General features: G+C 38.5%; 2 protein-coding genes across 3 annotated transcripts; both read right to left on the reverse strand.

The window, feature by feature from the left end:
- Positions 1-3,049: 3,049 nt before the first annotated feature.
- dusp2 (dual specificity phosphatase 2) lies at positions 3,050-5,963 on the reverse strand. The gene is made up of 4 exons (XM_028032647.1): positions 5,359-5,963; positions 5,024-5,145; positions 4,710-4,929; positions 3,050-3,948 (listed from the first exon to the last, which is right to left on the reverse strand). The coding sequence occupies exons 1-4, from the start codon at positions 5,744-5,746 to the stop codon at positions 3,731-3,733; spliced, it is 948 nt and encodes a 315-aa protein (XP_027888448.1). The 5' UTR covers positions 5,747-5,963; the 3' UTR covers positions 3,050-3,730.
- Positions 5,964-11,855: 5,892 nt separating this feature from the next.
- Positions 11,856-19,317, reverse strand: izumo1 (izumo sperm-oocyte fusion 1). Of its 2 annotated transcripts, XM_028034393.1 has the most exons (12): positions 19,091-19,317; positions 17,317-17,387; positions 16,904-16,957; positions 16,605-16,818; positions 15,504-15,578; positions 15,265-15,348; positions 15,135-15,155; positions 14,938-15,027; positions 14,551-14,678; positions 14,222-14,372; positions 12,352-12,508; positions 11,856-12,036 (listed from the first exon to the last, which is right to left on the reverse strand). In XM_028034393.1, exons 4-12 carry the CDS (start codon positions 16,804-16,806, stop codon positions 11,958-11,960), a joined length of 987 nt encoding a protein of 328 aa, XP_027890194.1. In that variant the 5' UTR covers positions 16,807-16,818; positions 16,904-16,957; positions 17,317-17,387; positions 19,091-19,317; the 3' UTR covers positions 11,856-11,957. The 2 variants fall into 2 exon arrangements, with proteins under 2 accessions (XP_027890194.1, XP_027890195.1); XM_028034394.1 differs by lacking the exon at positions 17,317-17,387.
- Positions 19,318-19,370: the final 53 nt, after the last annotated feature.

Here is a 19,370-nt window from a genome sequence, read left to right on the forward strand (position 1 = left end):
TGAATTTTATTCATTAAATGTTATAAACTTGAATGAATTTGTTATTTTTTTTAAAAGGTCAGGGAGGATGTTCCACAAGTGAGGCACAGCAGATTTATTTTTATGTTTCTTTTTATGATAATCTTTCTTAGACAGAGCTAAAATAATCAACATACTGTAAAATGTGCAACTTAAATATTAACATCATGCAATTACAGATGGCAAAACATGTTAATACAGCTTTTATTGTGGCATGAACATAAATTGAAACATTTTGACAAATCCAAGCTTCCCTTTGATAACAAAATGCTATAATAATATAGAATAGCTACTGCCACATTTATCATAACATAGCCTTGAAAATAAATGTAGCTCCTCACTGCGTATGATGATGAGAAAAAATCTGATCTTTGCAGAGCCTTTTTTTAAACTTCTGCTGATTTGAGTTGATCCTTTTAATTAGTAATCCATGATTGGTGTATAAATATGACATGACACAGAGGCACACTTGTTCTGGCGGCTGGACACTTAGTTAAAAATAGACTAAAATTTAACTTGTCATCAAAAATAGTGAGCAGAATGGCAAAGAATGTAAAAATAATCTCTAAGACTCATAGTTTCATAAGTGCAGCAAAGAGAGACAGGCATGATAAGATCAATAAGTCACAACCATTCGATGGCTTAATAGATACTGAAGCAAAAGGTTTATTTTCTGTTTGGAGTTTGATAAACTCTACTGGGACATGCAGACATGTGCTTTGGTTAGATAGAAGTTTTAAAAAATGAGCTGCCATTAAATGTTATGATGATGTCTGTACAAATCAACACAGAAATTCTTACATTCTTACATGTAATCAAACTGGAAGTTATATTTCTCCACATTTTTCAGCTGAAGACTCAAGCATTTACATTAAAACCCGTGGCGAGCACCGTTCGTCGTGCTTTTACATATTTGTGCCAAAGTCCGGTCAAAGTAGGAATTTACCACTAATGTCAGATTTTTTGTGCCTGTTAGAACTGTAGGTTGTTTTACAACATTATAAATCAGAAGAGAAAATATATAATGTTGTTTTCTACTTCACATTAGCACTGAAGTCAACCTGATATGTAATAAGATTTTATTCTTTATTTCTACAAAGGTTGTTTAAAGAAAAGCAACGAGATGGAGAATCCTGTCAGTCTCTGAAATCTTGAAGGAATGCATCCATATTTATAAGTTTATATTCATGAAATGGCTTGCAGAGAACATTATGATTAAATGAAACCAAGGTGCAGAAGTGGAAGTTTAAGTTTTATAGAAAGATCGGTAAATATTCATATTTCAAACCTTTTTATTTATTTATGTTTGTCTTGACTAAAGCCCATTGGGCATTTTTCTGCTCTAGAGGTGGAAAAATGTGTCAAATGGAAGAAAGAAGTCAAATATAGTTCCACTTAAGAACGCGTTAGTGAACAGATACTTGTAAATGAGAGGAAGTGGGGGATTTTGCTTTGGCCATGGGTAAAAATAAGTGTAGGTGGCCCGATAATAAAAAATGAGGTAGTGGTTGGAGCTGATCTTTTAACAGAAGTGGGGCATTAATGTATACAGTGCTATAAAAAGCACTGGTTACATGTTACATGTTTCAAATCGTCAAACAAATAATGATTTTATTATAAACTAATTATTCCTAACCTTTAACAAATGGCAGCAAAATCTAACAATTGTGACAACTGGTCATGAATTTTTTTCATCACTGTAGAGGAACTTTGGCCCACTATGTTTGCAGAACATTTCAGTCACATTCAAACTTTGACTAGACCACTTCAGATACCTTTATTATGTCATTTTAGCTATTAAGAGATGGACATACTTAATTGTTGCATATTCCAAGTACTACTTGAGTTTAAAGTCAAGTAGACTTGGTATTTTATTGTTCTGTTGTGGTAACAATAAAGATCGTGGAAAAAAGAAATTCTGGGTAACTATATGGCTGCGACTGCATGGCACAACATCAATAGCGCCACAAACATAGATATTGTTCTGGAACATTCCCATAGAGGTAAAATTTATGTCATTGCATTTAATCTTTTTTTTCAAATTTACTGATATTTATGGAACAAACAGTGGAAAAAAACATTTTCAATTACGGTAAATTCAAAATCAAATTCAAAACTACTTTGTTGATCCCAGAGGGAAATTAAATTAATTTCAATCATACTGTCAGTTTTATTTATTTATTTTTTAAATTTACCATACAACTGAAATATATAACAAAAAAAATCTAAATTCTTATGAGAAATTTTTCACATTTCAAATTTTTCCTTTTGACATTCTCCAGGATCGGATGGTAAAGACCAGAAATCATGGATCCATTTGCAAAGCAGCCGTAAAAAATTACACGACCACCTTTTCTGACTAAACGTCTCATCTGCTTTTCCAGAAATGCTCTGTTAATTTCCCACCCAGTGTAACATGACCCACACTTTCCAAAAAGCTCCACTATTGACTCGTCACTCCATGGAATATTTTCCCAAAAGTTCCACATAAATACACATTAAAATGGGATGTAAATGAAAGGAGAAATGGCAGACATTTGTAAAGTGGAAAATATCTTACAGAGCTAAAGCTGAATGTTTGAAATAAGGTATATAAAAAGTCAGTTTGGAAGTAAACTTTAACAGTATGCACTTTAAATATCCTGTTGACATTTGGGAAAGACTCTCCAAACTAGATGAGAACAGTCTGCAAAACTCAAATCTCTAAAGCTGTTCACACAACTCTAGTGTGCAGACAGAACTTATGTCCGTGTTGGCAGTGGAAGAGGACTTTAGACTGTAAAATCCACTCTCTGCAGGATAATCCTCCAAAACACGCAGCAACAAACAGCTTCAATATCCCCTGATTCAGCAGGAGCACTGCAGGGTCAGTGTGTGAAGTTATGCATTTGCAACATACTCTGGGAAACCACTGCAATACTCTCGGGACTATTTTGTCTCTGCAGAGAGGCAGTGTTGAAGAAAAATGATCTGATGTACCAGAACAGACAGGTGTGTTTATGGAAAAGGAAGAGGAGTACAAGAATCAAACGTGTTTTCCTGCAAGTTTTTATTCGAGTGGAAAAAAAACTAGAACAGATTGAAATTTGCAGGATAAAAGTGCAGTAACATATCAAAAACTAACAGTCATTGCAAACCTTAAATAATTAAAAACTATTTACATAATGAAAAAAAAACTGCTGCCAGCCAATATTCGCCTCATAAGACAGGCTGTAGTTAGTGCATTTTCATAACTTCAATGGAAGAAATCTTAGAATTGTTCACTATTGCTTTAAGTAGCTAACAGTGCTGTCTGAAAGATGTCACAGTGGCTTCAGTATGAAAGCAAAAACAGACCTTTCAAATAAACAGGCACATCAGTCTTAAATTAGCACACACACACACCCCACACAACAAAAACACACTACCAGAAAAGCAGGAACAACTTCCCTCGCTGGTAAAACTGAAGGGAAAGTACAAAGTAGCTGCTCCAACCTGCTACTTCTGGACTGTAGTCATTTTCAAGTTCAATACTTCAGCAGGTTTCTACACTGCAACAGTTTGTTTAACAAGTAATACATTTGTCAGTTTCTGCTTTAAACAGAAATCCAGTCATGTGATGCCAGCAACACAAGTAGCTTTTCTCTGAGTCCTTGTTAAATGTACCATTTTCTGCACTAACGGATCATTTGTTGAGTCCTGATAAGAATCTGAGCTGAAGACATCACTCGTCTCATCCCTGACAGAGGATGTCGGTCTCAAACTGCAGCAACTGTCCCATGAAAGCCAGATTGGGGGAGATGACGTGGCGCCGCTGCTTGACAAAGTCGAAGGCCTCGTCGAGGCGGACGCGCTGCGTGTGCATGAGGTAGGCCAGACAGATGGTGGCTGAGCGGGAGATGCCTGCCTGACAGTGCACCAGCACCCGACCACCGCTTTTTTTCACAGAGTCTGTGGGTAACACCAGAAAAAACAACAAAATTTAGAACAATCCGTACTGTTCACACATTTTAAATCAATCATTACACTGGCCAAATCTTTACTTGTCTGGTAAACGAACATATAGATTCAGGCTTTAAAGTAAAAACTGATAAAAACTGCAAAAAGTGATCAGAATTATAGACGAACTTTGCTAACTTTCGACCCATTATCACTGAAACATTGACCAATTTGATATGTACTGATGATTTTGATGATGGCACTTAACAAAATGTAAGATTTTTTATTACTTTTTACTTTTATGATGTAAAAGCACTTAAAACTACCTTGTTACTTAAATGTGGTTTACAAATAAACTTGACTGATTGGTTGAACATGGGGTTCAAGAGAACCTCGTTTTATGCAGTAAATTATCCAAATGGACCAGATTTACCCACAGTGAGGAAAAGTGAAGAAAGTAAATTCTGATCATGATTTGTAAGTACAATTGGCTACAAGGGCAAAGTTTAGGAGTGAATGAATCTCATCTGTAACTTGTGGAAAATAATCCAGTTGTTTTGTAACTAGATTATTATATTTTGCCAATAAGCCACAAAATGATCTCAAGTACATAAGCTGCTTAAAAGTGTTATGTTGCATTTCATATCAAATTAGGTCACTTGAGTTTCTCTGCCCTCTAAAATCTGGTTGGTTAAAGTTCAAACTGGGATTTAAATCAATCAATCAGTCAATCAATGACTTAAGGTCTCTGAGCAGAAGGTGAAGGGGCTCACCGATGAAGGAGATGGCTGTGTGAAAGCAGGCTCTAATGTCGGCTACCAGCGTATCCTCCACAGTCAGTCGAAGGTACTGAAGCTCTCCTTCGTAGAAGTTTGGGCAGGTGGAGGATACGTTGAGGACAGCTGTGATGCCTGCTGCTGCCAGCGTTTCTCTGCGGGACGAGTGGATGGCACTGCCCAGGAACAGGAAGGGCAGCAGCTCCACCGGACCATCCTGGAAATTATTAAAACAGCATTTAATTAATAAGTTTGATATTTTATTTAGGAAGATAACCTTTAGATGCACTGATTAGGATTTCTTGACATACCTGATCATATGCTGGAGTCCTCCGGCCTGTCGCTATTGGCTCTGGCTCCACTGAATGGAGGGGATTTACACCAGAGTGGTAACAAAGATCTGGAAAGGCCTCTGAAAATCCCTCAAATCCACCTAAAATGGAAGTCAAACAGCGTTTTAGATTAGTGAAACAGTTTACAAGGATGCTCCTCTTATATAATGTAGGAGGAAATAAGAACATTTGATCATTTTGTTTTATTTTCTATATTCACTGTATTAATATGCCTGTTTAAAGTGTCAAAAAAAATGCCTTAGCAAATGATTGCTTGTCACTAATTAATGTTCAGAAATCAAAAGTGTTTTCACCTTGCAGAAAGCAGATTTGCGTCTGGACTTCGTTCTGCAGGGCGGTGAGCAACATCTGGGCCACACTCTCCGACTTCAGCTCGGCCAACGAGCCGCTCCTCTCATCCACCACCACTAGCGGGGAGAACTCTCCGCGCCGCAGCCGGCCCAGGAGCGCCTTGTCCGGGATGAGCCACTCCAGGGCCACCACCGAGCTCTTGGACCTGCGGCGCAGCATCGAGTTCCAGTTGACGTTTCGGGACTCGCAAATGTGCGTCGTGGAGAAGTCGAGGAAAGGTCTGCAGTCCAGCACCACGCACCCACTGGAGGTGTACTGATCCCGTGGGGTCCTGAGGATGTGGACCAGCTCGTTGTTAGTTATTCCTAGTGTTACACTGCTTGAAGCCATGGCGCAAAAGTTTGAAATAGGTGAAAAGTCAACTTAAAAAACTTTAAAAAGTACACAAAAACGAGGTGCTTATTTAAGAAAAAGACCTAAACTATTATAGATGTAAATGCAAAACAATGCGCCTGTATGAAAACTGAAAAACCACTGATTTTGAGTAAGTGTAGAGAGAAATTGAACTCTCCCTGAGGCGGCTAAGACCGTCTTCAGTTTCATAGTTTCAGTTGTTCATTGATAACAGCCGCGAGAGGGGCGGGGTCGCGTGGGCTCCGCCCCGTTTTCCGCACAGGCAGCAACGTCACAGGCGGAAAAGCCAAATATGGTTTGTCCGACAGTCCTCATATGGACACTGACGTAAAGCTCAACTTTCCTACTGCGCACGTGGTCGTTTGGGGTTATACGGTGTTTTTGTGTTGAGTGACGTGATGCTGCGAGTTGAAAGCTAGGAACTGCAGCCTTCAGAGGAAACGCTGAAGGCTGTGTGCTATCATTTGGGTCAAATTAATCCCCCGGAGCTCTAAGCCACAGCAAATCTGCCCTCTTTCTCTCTCCATGTCTGTCACAAGCAGATGTTACACTTTTCCTCGTTCATCCCTGTTTGTTTTCTATTATGAATTCACTTTTTGGAAAGGGGAAATGTTACATTCAAAGTATGCCGTTATAGACTTTGTGTCTAATACAAAACGTTTACCAAGACTACTGGGGCATTTTACTGCATAATGCAACATTTATTATAAAAAAATATAAATTACTAAGAAATGCAAGCCACTTAGCTAACAGTTTTATCTTGAGTGTTTTTAGTATTAAAGTAAAAGAAATCTGTAAAAACATTTATTATCACAAAGGTCATAAAATGGTTTCACAGAAGTGTACTAAAACAGGACCTTCATTGAAGCCTTTTATGTAGGGAAGTCTAAATAAAACAATGCCTTATTCAGCAATAAATATAGCGAATTTATTTTTATTCAATGATGGACGTCATGGGAAAGAGGAAGATATGTTACAATGACACAATATTTCTCAGTGGGATCAATATGCTGCTTTCATGATCTAAATATGTTCACTTTTGCCAATTCACAATGCAATAAATAGAAAATATTTTAATCAAACCGACTAAAACTGTTACGTATTTTGTTTTGCAGGTGCTCTGAGGGTGAAATTTTAAATATACAAGTATGGATGTTAAGAGGTTTGCAATGTTTAGTAAAGAAATTAGCAGCCTTATCGTGCTCGGTTGGCAACAAATGTGAAATAATGAATATTTATGACCCAAAATAAATGAACAAAACAAAAAAACAAACAAAAATAGGCTGTTAATAAATAAAATATCAATATCTAATAAACTCAACACTACATTTTTTATCATTAAAGAGGATGGTGTAGTTCACACTCATCATTGGTGAATGCCATGTTTGATCTTTGTTGAAAAGTGTTTTGTTTTTTTTCAAAGGGTGATTAGAGTAGACAAAGTTAGAAGTGGGCATAAAAACCATTAGTATTAATTGTTAACATCTTTTTGTAGTTTCACAACATGATGATGGACACTGACAAACTTCAGATTTATAAATATTTTGGGTTAAAACAGGTAAAAAACTGAAAACCAGATACAACAATACAAGCAGGCAAGTATTTAAAGAAAAACGGCGTAGTAAAAGCAGTAAAATATGATTTGAATTGAAAACTTATAATCAAGTATTTTTCAAATTTGTGTAGAATAATTGTATAATCATTTGATTATCGCTATTTAGGTGTATTTCAAGGTGAATTTACGGGAATTCAATGGAATGAGTTGTTTTGATTAGACTGCTTATAGCTGGAGCAGTTTGCTTGCTTGTGCAGTGTCCGAGATTACCCTTGAAATAAACTGGTTCTGTAAAAATACAACTGTTTCAGTAAAACAAGGATAACAAGGAAGTTAAATGCCAGAAGTTCTATTTTAGAGAACTAGTCATGCAGATGTCTTTCCATAACTATCAGTACGGTGTCTGTATGTTTACTGTCGTATTGCTCATATGATAGGGTGTAATCTCACATCTTTGTCCTCGTTTCCTCATAGCCCACACTGAAATTACTCTGCCTTCCCACATGATTCTCTCCCACTCAAACCTCTGACTCCAACTTTCTTCATGCTCCCACTTCCCTTTCCCCCGCCGCTGCCTGTTTCTCCTCCGGTAGCGCGACCACTTTGTCATCCCGTCTCCCTGCTGAGGCAGCACTTTCAATCCACTGCAGTGTACACACTCAAGCACACTTTACTACACACTTCATCATGGCTGTCAGGAGAGCAGCTGAGAGTGCACTTACGGTAGCCTCAGCATGCACAGTGGGTTTAAACACAATAGCGTAAGACTGGTGAGATGTTGAAGACTGCTTGGCTGGAAGGTTGTGACGCGAGAACCTTTGTGTGTGGGTGTCTTTAAGAGTGTTTTCTTTTTTTCACTCCTCTCCCCCATGTCAGCAAGCCCCAACGGAAGCAGCAGCAGCAGCAGACACACATCCTGCCACCATCAATGCAAACCTCAGCCTCCACACACCCTCACATTGTATTGTCACAACCTCTGTTGTCATAGCTCATAACCCAAACTACCTACACATATTCAAGCCCCTGACAGAAATTTTCCGAAAACTTCTCAGCACCATTTGTGATTTCACAGGTGATTTCCTGGTGCTGGTTACTCATCTAACATCAGTTAATTTCATTTTCAGTTCTTGATATTTCATTATCTCCCCCTTTACATAATGCTGAAAGACTGGTTTAAATTTGTCGTTGGTAATGACTGTTTTTGCAGGAAGCGTGACTTGACACTGACATCAGGAAGCAAATTAACTCAGTAGCATACAAAATATGAAGCACTGTTGCCTTGTAAACATAGTCAAGATCAGAAGAGACACTTCCTCTGAATCAGTTAACGGTCACGATTGGAAATCATGAAAGACTTAATATTCACAGTCACATTTGCTGATTTTTTTTTTTCTCTGAATGAACGCATAAGTAAACAAACATCAACAGAACTCCTGACGACAACATCTGCTGCTTGGTTTTTATCTCCTTTCCCCCACCAGGGGGATTATCTAGGATTATTTGGGTGGCTGGGGCTATTAATCTGAAAAACACTAATCCAGGAGATTTTCCTCATCCCTGATTCTCTTCTTAGATGTCCACGTGGCCACACAGCTCCACTTCATCTGGCTGGGGCAGGAAGAGGAGGTGTCCAAGCTGGGGTCTGAATTGTAATACGCTCTGGTGCAATTACGGTCAAAAAGTTAACTTCTACTTACTCCGGGCACAAACAGCAACTTCAGTGAATTTTAAAAACAACAATTGGGTGAACAATTTTGAAATTTATGGGGTTGTTTTTCTTCTACACAGGGTCAAAATTATACTTACACATTAAAATAAATACATTAAGCCCTAGTAATATCAGCTGAAATGACCCTTTGCAAGTTGCTGCTCGACACAAAACTTGTATACTGAAATAAGAGAATCGAGCTCCAATTTATAAAAAAATTGTTAATTTGTCACATGTAATCAGATTAGGTTTGGCATACTTATTTGTTTAATAAACAGTGCAGTAAGATATAAATCAGTATTTTGGAGACATTGGTATGATTTCCTCCTAAAAAGATACTGGTCTCTTTTTTAGGACTACAAGTTTGTAATGTAATCCATCTAATAAATGTACTTGGATAAACTTATTTAAGGTTTTATTTGCTCTATTTGTCATGAAATGTGGTGAGAGGTGACGCAGAGGACCCAGGTTGAAGTGAAAAAAGGTGATTTAATGATGAAAGTCTCAATAATCCAGACAGCACAGGTGAGCAGAGGCAACGACTCACACTGGTAGCAACCGGACTCGACTTGAAGACAACAGACAAAGTAGACAGACTGGAAAGACAAGGACCCGACAAAGACACAGAAACACAGGTGGCATTAAATACACAGAGGGTAATCACGGAACGAGACACACCTGGGAACAATCAAGTAGACAGGACAACACGGAGACTCAAAAGACACAGGAACCCAAAATAAACACAGAAAAATTCAAATCAACACAGAGAAAACCTGTATGACCGGTGTCGGAGTCTGGTCCGCATTGCCGGCAGTAAGTTGGGCTTTTTTCCGGTGAGAGTTGGACTCCGCCAGGGCTGCCCTTTGTCACTGATTCTGTTCATTATTTTTATGGACAGAATTTCTAGGCGCAGCCAAGGTGTTGAGGGGATCCGATTTGGTGGCCTTAGGATCTCATCTCTGCTTTTTGCGAATGATGTGGTCCTGTTGGCCTCATCAGGTCGTGATCTGCAGCTCTCGCTGGAGCGGTTCGCAGCCGAGTGTGAAGCGGCCGGGATGACTCCAAATCCGAGGCCATTGTCTTGAGCCGGAAAAGGGTAGAGTGCCTTCTCCGGGTCAGGGAGGGTGTCCTGCCCCAAGTGGAGGAGTTCAAGTATCTCGGGATCTTGTTCACAAATGAGAGAAGAAGGGAGCGGGAGATCGACAGGCGGATTGGCGCAGTGTCTGCCGTCAAGAGCTGAGCCAAAAAGCGAAGCTCTCAATTTACCGGTCGATCTACGTTCCCACCCTCATCTATGGTCATGAGCTTTGGGTCATGACCGAAAGAACGAGATCGCGGATATAAGCAGCCGAAATGGGTGTTCTCCGTAGGGTGGCTGGGCTCTCCCTTAGAGATAGGGTGAGAAGCTCAGTCATCCGGGAGGGACTCAGAGTAGAGCCGCTGCTCCTTCACATCGAGAGGAGCCAGTTGAGGTGGCTCGGGCATCTGGTCAGGATGCCTCCTGGACGCCTCCCTGGTGAGGTGTTCCGGGCACGTCCCACCGGGAGGAGGCCCCGGGGAAGACCCAGGACACGCTGGAGGGACTATATCTCTCGGCTGGCCTGGGAACGCCTCGGGATTCCCCCGGAAGAGCTGGAAGAAGTGGCCGGGGAGAGGGAAGTCTGGGCCTCCCTTCTGAAGCTGCTACCCCCGCAACCCGACCCCAGATAAGCGGAAGAAGATGAATGGATGGACAGAGAAAACCAAATCCTTACACTATTGACCTTTATTTGAGAGTGGGAATTCCCAAAGGTCATCAGGTCGTGACTCAAACCTGTGACGGCCTCGTTGAGGACTAAGGCCTCTGTACATAAGTCTTGCTTTACCCCTACGCCACCACAGCATAAACTTAATTTGATTACTTGTGACCAGTTAATGCATTATATGATCACCTGTTTTCTGATTTCAGTGTAGTCATCATCGGTTTCCTGGTAAAAATCTGTCTGAATTTCCTCCTTTGGGGGAAACAGAAGGACTCGTATAATTTGAATGATTTGCTTGGATGGATTTGGCTTTTATACATAGTCCACACGCTTTTTGTAGAACTGAAAGTTATTCCAGGAGCTTAATGTTGGGCTGCTTTATCAATTCTTGAAGCAATTTTTGATATGTTTGAATGCTTTTGTCATTCTGGAACATCCAACAGTGTCAAAGCTACACCGTATTATTGATTTAAACCAAAGTTAATGAATTTTAGAAGTTATTCAGTCTTCATTACCAAACCCACAGCATGACGCTTCCAACACCTGGCTTGACAGATGGCATTTTGTTCTTACGTTTGTAAGCTTCAATGTAAAATTGTAAGATTTGCAGGTTATCTTTATTATTCACATATACTTTGAACATTACAGAAATACAACTGGTAGATCCTATTAGTGTGATTTAATGCAAAACAGTCCCAAAGTCCTATGCTGCCACTACTGTGCTTTGGTCACTCTTAGTGCATTTTAATGTCAAACCTTGTTAGCTCTGGACATTAACACTGGTGTCTTTAGGTTATTTGTTGAAGACTCAAACCATCTTCAAAAATAGAGTTTAAAATAAATCACCAAAGGCCCAAATTAGTATGTTATTTATACAGATCATATGTGAATGTAAATGTCTGAGTGCAGCTGAAATAACTCCGTGTTGAGCAATTTCTGCTTTTGTTCCTCTGCCAACTTTCTATCATATGAGCTTACACCTGATCCAAATAAAAGCAAGATCTACAACTCTCGAGTGACTTATCTTTTTTCCATACCACCAAGACCTATACAAACTTTCACATCATTTCTAGACATGACTTGACACTTCATGCTGGAAAATTTATTTGGTCATGGCGTAAAATCTAGAAACGGAAGTGAGGAAACCTTTCCCGTCCTGTGAAAGTGTAATTACTGTATACATCATGCTGTGGCCTTTGTGTGTTTGTCATTCTTTTTGATCCTCAAGTCTTTGACTTCTTTCTGCCGATTCATCATCATCCTACAGAAAGGATAACAGAGAAAGTCCTTTTAAAGGAAAAATGTTTTTTTGAAAAACATGCTTGTGGTTTTTAATATTAATATAACTTACTGGAAGAAGTAAAGATAGTTTTTTCAAATAACAAAAGTCGACTGACTCAGTTCAGCTGTGTTCACTCAGCCTAATAAATCAGGATTTAGTAATAAAATCTAAGCTCATAGCTGGCTCTACTTCACGTTACATGATTTAGTCTGTCATTCATGTTGCTTGGTATCATATCTTTTCACCTACACCCTTCCTGGGAACCCTGCCCACTCATCCACCCAGGTCTCTCACCTCAGGAGAACTATGAGGCCTACGCTCGCTGCCAGACTCAGTGTTGTAACCACGACAATGAGAGGCACAAGCCGGTTCTCTGTAGGAGAGTAGACGCCATGAGCCAGTGGGGGCAGAGTGACGAAGGGTTGGAGGGTCTGAAGAGGCAAAGGCTCGACTGTGAAGGAGGAGGAGAATGAACACAGACATGAGTCAGTGTCTGTGTTACAGGCCAGGGACTGTTAACACCAAGCATTTTCTTCAGATTAAAGTCACTAAACAGACACATCGCTAAACACCTCACTTTTTATAGGTCATCAATACATGTTAATACAAAACACAGGAGAATACAATGAGTTATCAGGACGCCATCCTCTAACTCCATCTAGAGTTAACCCCAAAACCTCAAAAGGTTTAAATTATTTTGGTTCTTCTGACTGGAAGTAATATTAACATTTTGGATTTGTTGCCCAGTTGCCCGGACTGAGAGATAATCTGTAGCAAGAGTAAGGGAAGCTTTCCAACCTTAAATAGAACCAACCAAAAAGATAAATATGAGGCTGCTGTGGTGTCACAGTGGTAGAGCACAACCCACGTATGGAGGCGTTAGTTCTCGACGTGGTTGGAGTCCTGGCATGATGACCTTTGCTACATGTCTCCCCCTTCTCTCTTTAGCTATTTTTCTGTCCAATCACTCTAAAATATAAGCCGAATGAGCCAAAAAACATTTTTAAAAAAGATAAAAACGAGTGGAAACAAGCAAAAATCTAACCAGGACATGAATTTAAGGATTTTTATTACGTAGTTTTAAGATCCTTTGTAGTTTTGTTCTGTACTTTAGTATTTGGTATGTACTCTAATTCTGCTAAGAGTCGTAGTCATTAGCAGAGTTGGGCAGTAGTTCCATTTATTTGAGTAACCTTTTGTGAAATCCCCCCAAACTTTTAGGTGTATTTTTACTGTAGTGTACTTTTTACTTTAAGTTGAGTAATTTTATTTTGAAGTATTGCTAGTGGATACTCTACCCACTGTGAGCATCTTCACTGTCTGAACAAGCTTGTTTTAACAAAAACATTTTTTTACCAGAGACAAATTTTTCTTAAAGTTAGATCAATTTTATATTGGAAGAAATTTTCTTTATCCTCATTTTGTTTTTTGTAATTACATTATTCATATGAATTATTTTCATCTTGGTCTTACCCAAATTTCCACATAACTTTATATTTTGATCCATTTAATGATGCAGTTTTTAAATATTAAATGACTAATGTTTTGATAATTTACTCAGTACTTTAGTAAACTTTTAACCAAATGATTTTTTACTCTTACTTGAGTAATTTATTGGACAGTTAATTTTTAGCCAACACTACTTCAGCATATTTTTACCTGGGTAAAAATATGTTGCTACTCTTACTTGTGTACAGTTTTTAGCTACTCTACCCACTTCTGCTTGATAATTACATTTTTTTGATCTCAGTTTCTGATTTTCTGTTTCTTTGTTAGTTTTTAGCTCACTATCTGTATCTGTAGTGTTGGAGTTTCTGTACTCTTATATCTCTACTATTGTCCACTAAGTGTCGGTACATCTACCAATTAACTTCTTTCCATGTTTAACAGGCAGCTCTCCCAAGCTGCCTGTATATCTCACCTATCCAGCATTCCAGTAATCAAGCTGCCCAGATTAAATCCTACTTCTTGGTTTCTCATTCAGTGCCTGATCGTTCTGTTTCCTTGCATATTATTTTGAATTCAACTTGACCTTAATCTAGTTAATTCATTTTAAAGACACATCTTCACCGTGGGTGCACTCACAGTGTTACAGCATAATACACTTTCTGCAAATACCCTGCATTGCATCGACTGTCTGCCATGTAATAAAACCTGACTTCACCTGTGAGCAGGAAAGAGGCTCGATAGTAGACGGCTCCATTTTCATCTTGCAGAGAGCAGCGATATGTTCCTTGTTCATCCAAATGAAGCTGATTCAGGACTATAGACGCGTCTTGTGTCACCACCAAGGGCTGGAAGTCTTTTTCAGTCAGCTGTGTATACATATTTGGAAGTGATTCAGCAAACAGGAAACATGTGGTTTCAAAAAGCTAAATATGGGATAAAACCAGGACATGCACTTGGTTCGGGTTATGAAAAGTTATGTTAAAGTGAAATTTAAAATGCCATGCATGCTTCCTTTTGCAATAACATGTTTCGTCTGTGAGAGACCTTTTTGGCGTCTGTCTCTCCAGTAGCCCTGGAGTAGTGGTACTCTGGTTTTCCCAGAAGGAAACGATGCCATGGAAGGAAGCAGTTCAATACCGCTTGGCCTTCCTCCTCTGCCTGCACCAGATGCACTGGAAAAAAATGAGATGAGGGCAGAACAGGAGCTTTTTTATTCATTTGCATCCGGATTACCTCTGTAATCTTCTTCATTAGCACTGCACATGGACATGCAGCAGCATTTTGCTCAAGAACACATTCCCACACCCGTGACATGTTTTAATGCACTCGCAAGAATGATGCGCTCCTACCTCATAGGTAGGACTCCCATCCATTCCTCAGCCCTCTCACTAACAACATATAAATACTGAGGTACAAAAAATTAAAGTATACCATCACAGTCCAGCTGGTCTGACAGAGCTGGACAGATGTACGTCTTGTACTTGCAAGAGACACAATCCATTACTCTTCTATTGAGAAGCCCTGTAAGCCACACATGCATGCACACGTGTTCAGTTAGCATGCACCAACTCGACACGATTTGCACAGGCCGAAGCAACACAGGTGGCGGGATCAGAGAGCAAACGTACCACACTTGTTGGGGCAAAGTTCTGAAGGAAAAAGAAACAGACAAATGCTAATAACTGATGCAGAGCACTGACTTGCATAAAGTGGTTTGCTTCATACCAGACAGAACTTGCTACTATTCAAGTTGATTACCTTTAGGGATGAAAGCTTCCAAGTGTTTCTCTAAGATCTTCCTGCCTTTCTCCATGATCTGAATGGCTTCATATTTTAGAGGCTCTTTGAAAACAGAGACAGGATGAACTGATGTTAGATTTAATGCAAAGATATGAGTAATATCTGAGCTCATCACTTTACTTTGCATCCAGAAACTCCAGAAACTTACTCACTAATTTTAAGTAACAGTTTCCTTCTCATTTATCTTTAAATCTCACCAATACGAGGAGCATTCAAGAAGCGGTGAAATTCACTCTGGTACTCAGTTTTGGCTCTGTACAACGTGGTTGGATCTAAGCAGTTACCAAAAAAACAAAAATCTTGGTGATGATATTTTAGAACATCACAATAATAAGAAACAAGCAATCACAAATTGCTATCAACACTCACTTTTAGTAAAAATACTTGGAATTTGTGGTTGAAAAGTCTGTCCCACTTGATAATTGTTTTTTTTTTCCTGTGTTGGAAAGTATTTTGACTCAATACTGCCTCCAAGTACAAGTGCTTTACTTGAGTTTTTCTTTTCTTTTCTGGGACCAGTAATGTATCTCATCTGACATATGAAGAAAGACTAATCCCAGCGTTTCCATGAACAGGAGCGCATTCACATCAGAACAAGTTTCAATTTATTATTTTATTTTAAGCTACACTGTTAGCGCTATGCTAACAGTAGTTTCCAACAATAACAGTCTGTGCTTGTCAAACACAGGACTACCACAGTGTGTTGACGTAATAGGGATATCACCACTCTTAATGTTTTCTTTTTCTTTTTTTTTTTGGGCCATTAGTGCAATTAATAGCATTTATTTCTACACGTAAATGTCCCAAGCTGGAACCTTGGTATTGTGTTTCTGGTATTCCTGTAAATCTGACACCTGCAAATGACAGTGATGGTAATTACGAAGTAATAATTCTGTGAAGTGGGAGAGAGGCGTGCTGCAGCGGCTGTGGCTGTTCGAATCCAGGCGTGATAACCTTTGCCGCATGTCTTCCCTTCTCTCATTACCCACCTTCCTGTCTGAACACTATCAAATAAAGGCCACCAGAGCTAATAAAACCTTAATAAAACAAGAAGTGTGTGAGAGAGAAGAAGGACAAGGACTCATTCTAGAAAATTGGCTTGTTTAATTTAAGTGAACCTGACAAAATGAGTACGCAGTAAGTTGCTGTAGATATTTAGTAATTCTTAGCAGGGTTCAATTTGTATCAAGCGGTCCACACAAGTAAAAAAAAATTAGCTAACACATCGCATGACGAATACATTAGAGGGGTAAGATGAACTAAATAGATTTTACAGTGTTCAGGGTTTATAGTCTCACCAATGACTCCCTTTCGACTCTGACTTGTTTCCCTGTATGTCACATAGGCTTGGTCGGAAATCATTTGAAAAATAATTTGGTCTTCCACGGAGGGAGCAGACAGGATGAAGTCCTCATGCATGGTGCTGATGGAGCGGTCACACTGCAGACAGGCCCCAGCTGTAACGATGCGGTGGAACAGAAGCACCACAATCAGCAGCATCTCCCTGCAGCTCTATGAACCAGAATGAATGTGTTCAGCAGATCTGAATATTTTATAGCAGAATTATCAAATAATATTGCTTTAAAGATGCAAACACCTCTGCAATGTTGCTGGACTTCTGCTTCTGATTTTTAAGTCCAGGTCAGTCTGTCTGATTGTCAGAAAAAATGTACAGAGATAGAGCTGTCGTCAAAAGAGTTAATCACAAGGACAAATATTTTTTCAATGCTGCTGTGCTGCTTTCTTTAACATTGGTTTGAATAGTTTGTTTTTTAGGGTTAAATTACTTTGCATCATCTGCCCACAACGGTATCTAAAACTAGAAACGGGTGCAAAACATTACATTTATTTTGGTTTTCTCCAATTCGCTTAAAGTGTAAATTTTGTATATAGGCTTAAATATATACAAATATTCTCTCTGATCTTAAGTGAAGTATACATCTCTAGGTTCTTTAGGATGTCCTATTGTAGGCTGCAGAGCATCCACATATTTTTTGTATCCATTTTTACCAGATGCTCTTTTGGTATAACTGTGTCGATGGTGTGGGGCGGGTGTGTTTTTTGCTGTTTAATCAGTTCACCTGGAATACAAAAGCACTTTAACTCATTTGAAGGCCAAAACGTTGTACACAAACAAGTATTATTACCATACTGTTAATGAAGACGATATTTAAAAAAATAAATCAACCATATGGAAAATCTTGTTTCAACTACTGATGAAACAAGAACTAGTTGACTGTATCTGTCTCATGACTCAGTGGTTAGTTTCTATTCTGGCTTGATTATTTTTGTTCTGTATTCTACATCTGGCGTTTCTCACAATGATTCTGCAGTCCTCTGTTGATTCGCTACATCGCTTTTTTGTTGTTGTCCCATTTTAGTTTATTGAGTCTGTGTAGACTCCTACAATACCTTTTCCAAAATATAATGTAAATCTCTAAAATAAGTAATACATAAGTAAATAATACAAATACTGAAAAGCTTGAAAGTATTCCCTCTGTTGGTACTGCTGGTGCTGCTCCACATTTAACATAACAGAAACATCAACATGATTTCTACAGTGCCATGCAGAAATATTTACAGTATATATGTGAAGTATTTACAGCATATCACTTTTCCACATTTTGTAATGTTATGACTCTATTCCAAATTGTATTAAACTCAGCTTGACCAAGCGTGAAAAGAACAAATAAACAAGATTTTCTCTAAGCATGGAAAGCTGGTTGAGAACACAATAAATTGTATTGTCATGTGGAAGAATGTGGAAAAGTTCAATAGGTCAGACTACTTCTGAAAGGCACTGCAACGTGTTTAATCAAAGCCAGATTTAGTTAGAGAACAGTGACCTCATCTGTATGTAGCTTGTTGCTGTCACCCAGTGGCAGAAAAGGACACAGCATTACACACATCGCCTGTTCTACTGATGTTACCTCTTTATTCATTCAGGGTGCTGCTTGGCTAAATTACAGAAGTGAGTAGTAACTTATCATGTTCACTCCGTTACTTTTACTTGAGTAACGTTGTAGGAAAACTTTTAGTACTACCACTGCATCAATATTTTCATTTTTACTTGATTTATAATATTATGAAGCATCTCTCTTACTTTTCTGAATACTCTGTTTAAGTTCAGGGAATGAAGAACAAAACATTTTAACCAAAAATTCATATGACACACATCTGCAGCTTGTATTAAAGTGACATAGTGTTTGTACATATATTCTGTTGTTCTAATGCTGTTTTCTATCTGCTGAGCCATTTGGAGATAGTGAATATACTGTAAACACCATAAGTTATACATTGAAGTACGGTGTAACATACTTATCTAATGTACTGCAATGTTTTACTTTTAATATAAAAATGCTTAGAAATGTATTTCTCTTGTTTTAATTTATTATTTTGTAAATATAGGCATGCATTTCGTTTTTAAAATACCCGAATTTTCAAATATCTATTTTTTTTGTCAGTCTGATTATACCATTCTAAAATACTACGTCAAATGTTATGATTAGGCAGTGGCCTTTTAATTAAATACGTTTTTACTCTAACTTGAGTAAATTCTTGGACGGGTACTTTTTACTTTAACTTGATCAAATATAGGTTAAAGAAGGAAGTTGAGGATAATTTTAGCTACTCTACCACCCCCCCCAAGGTAACTGTTTTTTATTGCACAGAAACAACAAACTAGTTCTTTTTAAAAACCGTAATAACAACAAAAATTAAATTAGTATAAGCAGAAAACTAAAATTATAAATCCTCAATAGTGTTCGCAATCTTACCACCTTACCTTTAGCAGCAAATAGATACTCAGTGTTTCCTATGACAACGAATATTTGAAGGTAACTGACACATTTTGCATTTCTAGGCCGTGTTAATGCATGTAAAACCTGACTTGATGATCTTAATGGCTAAAGGTACTTTATAGATTTTAATTTAGCTTCGAATTTGTAATTTGAGAACACAAAACACTATAAAAAAATTGGATATTTCATTTCAAAAGCCAAAACTGTTTGTATACTACATTTCCCATGAGGCTGTCTTCCGGTGCAACGTGAGTGATTGGTTCA

Source organism: Xiphophorus couchianus, chromosome 12, assembly GCF_001444195.1.
Source record: "Xiphophorus couchianus chromosome 12, X_couchianus-1.0, whole genome shotgun sequence".
Lineage (NCBI taxonomy): Eukaryota > Metazoa > Chordata > Actinopteri > Cyprinodontiformes > Poeciliidae > Xiphophorus > Xiphophorus couchianus.

Bases quoted from the DNA above. Each gene is read 5' to 3' on its own strand.
- dusp2 (XM_028032647.1), bottom strand. From the start codon at position 5,746: ATGGCTTCAAGCAGTGTAACACTAGGAATAACTAACAACGAGCTGGTC. The intron at 5,146-5,358 runs GTGAAAACACTT...CTTCCATTTTAG, and splicing joins GCAAATCTGCTTTCTGCAAG to GTGGATTTGAGGGATTTTCA. The intron at 4,930-5,023 runs GTATGTCAAGAA...AATAATTTCCAG, and splicing joins GGACTCCAGCATATGATCAG to GATGGTCCGGTGGAGCTGCT.
- izumo1 (XM_028034394.1), bottom strand. From the start codon at position 16,806: ATGCTGCTGATTGTGGTGCTTCTGTTCCACCGCATCGTTACAGCTGGG. The intron at 12,509-14,221 runs GTGAAGTCAGGT...CCTCCTTCACAG, and splicing joins AGCCTCTTTCCTGCTCACAG to TCGAGCCTTTGCCTCTTCAG. The intron at 12,037-12,351 runs GTGAGAGACCTG...TCCTTTCTGTAG, and splicing joins GGCCTCATAGTTCTCCTGAG to GATGATGATGAATCGGCAGA.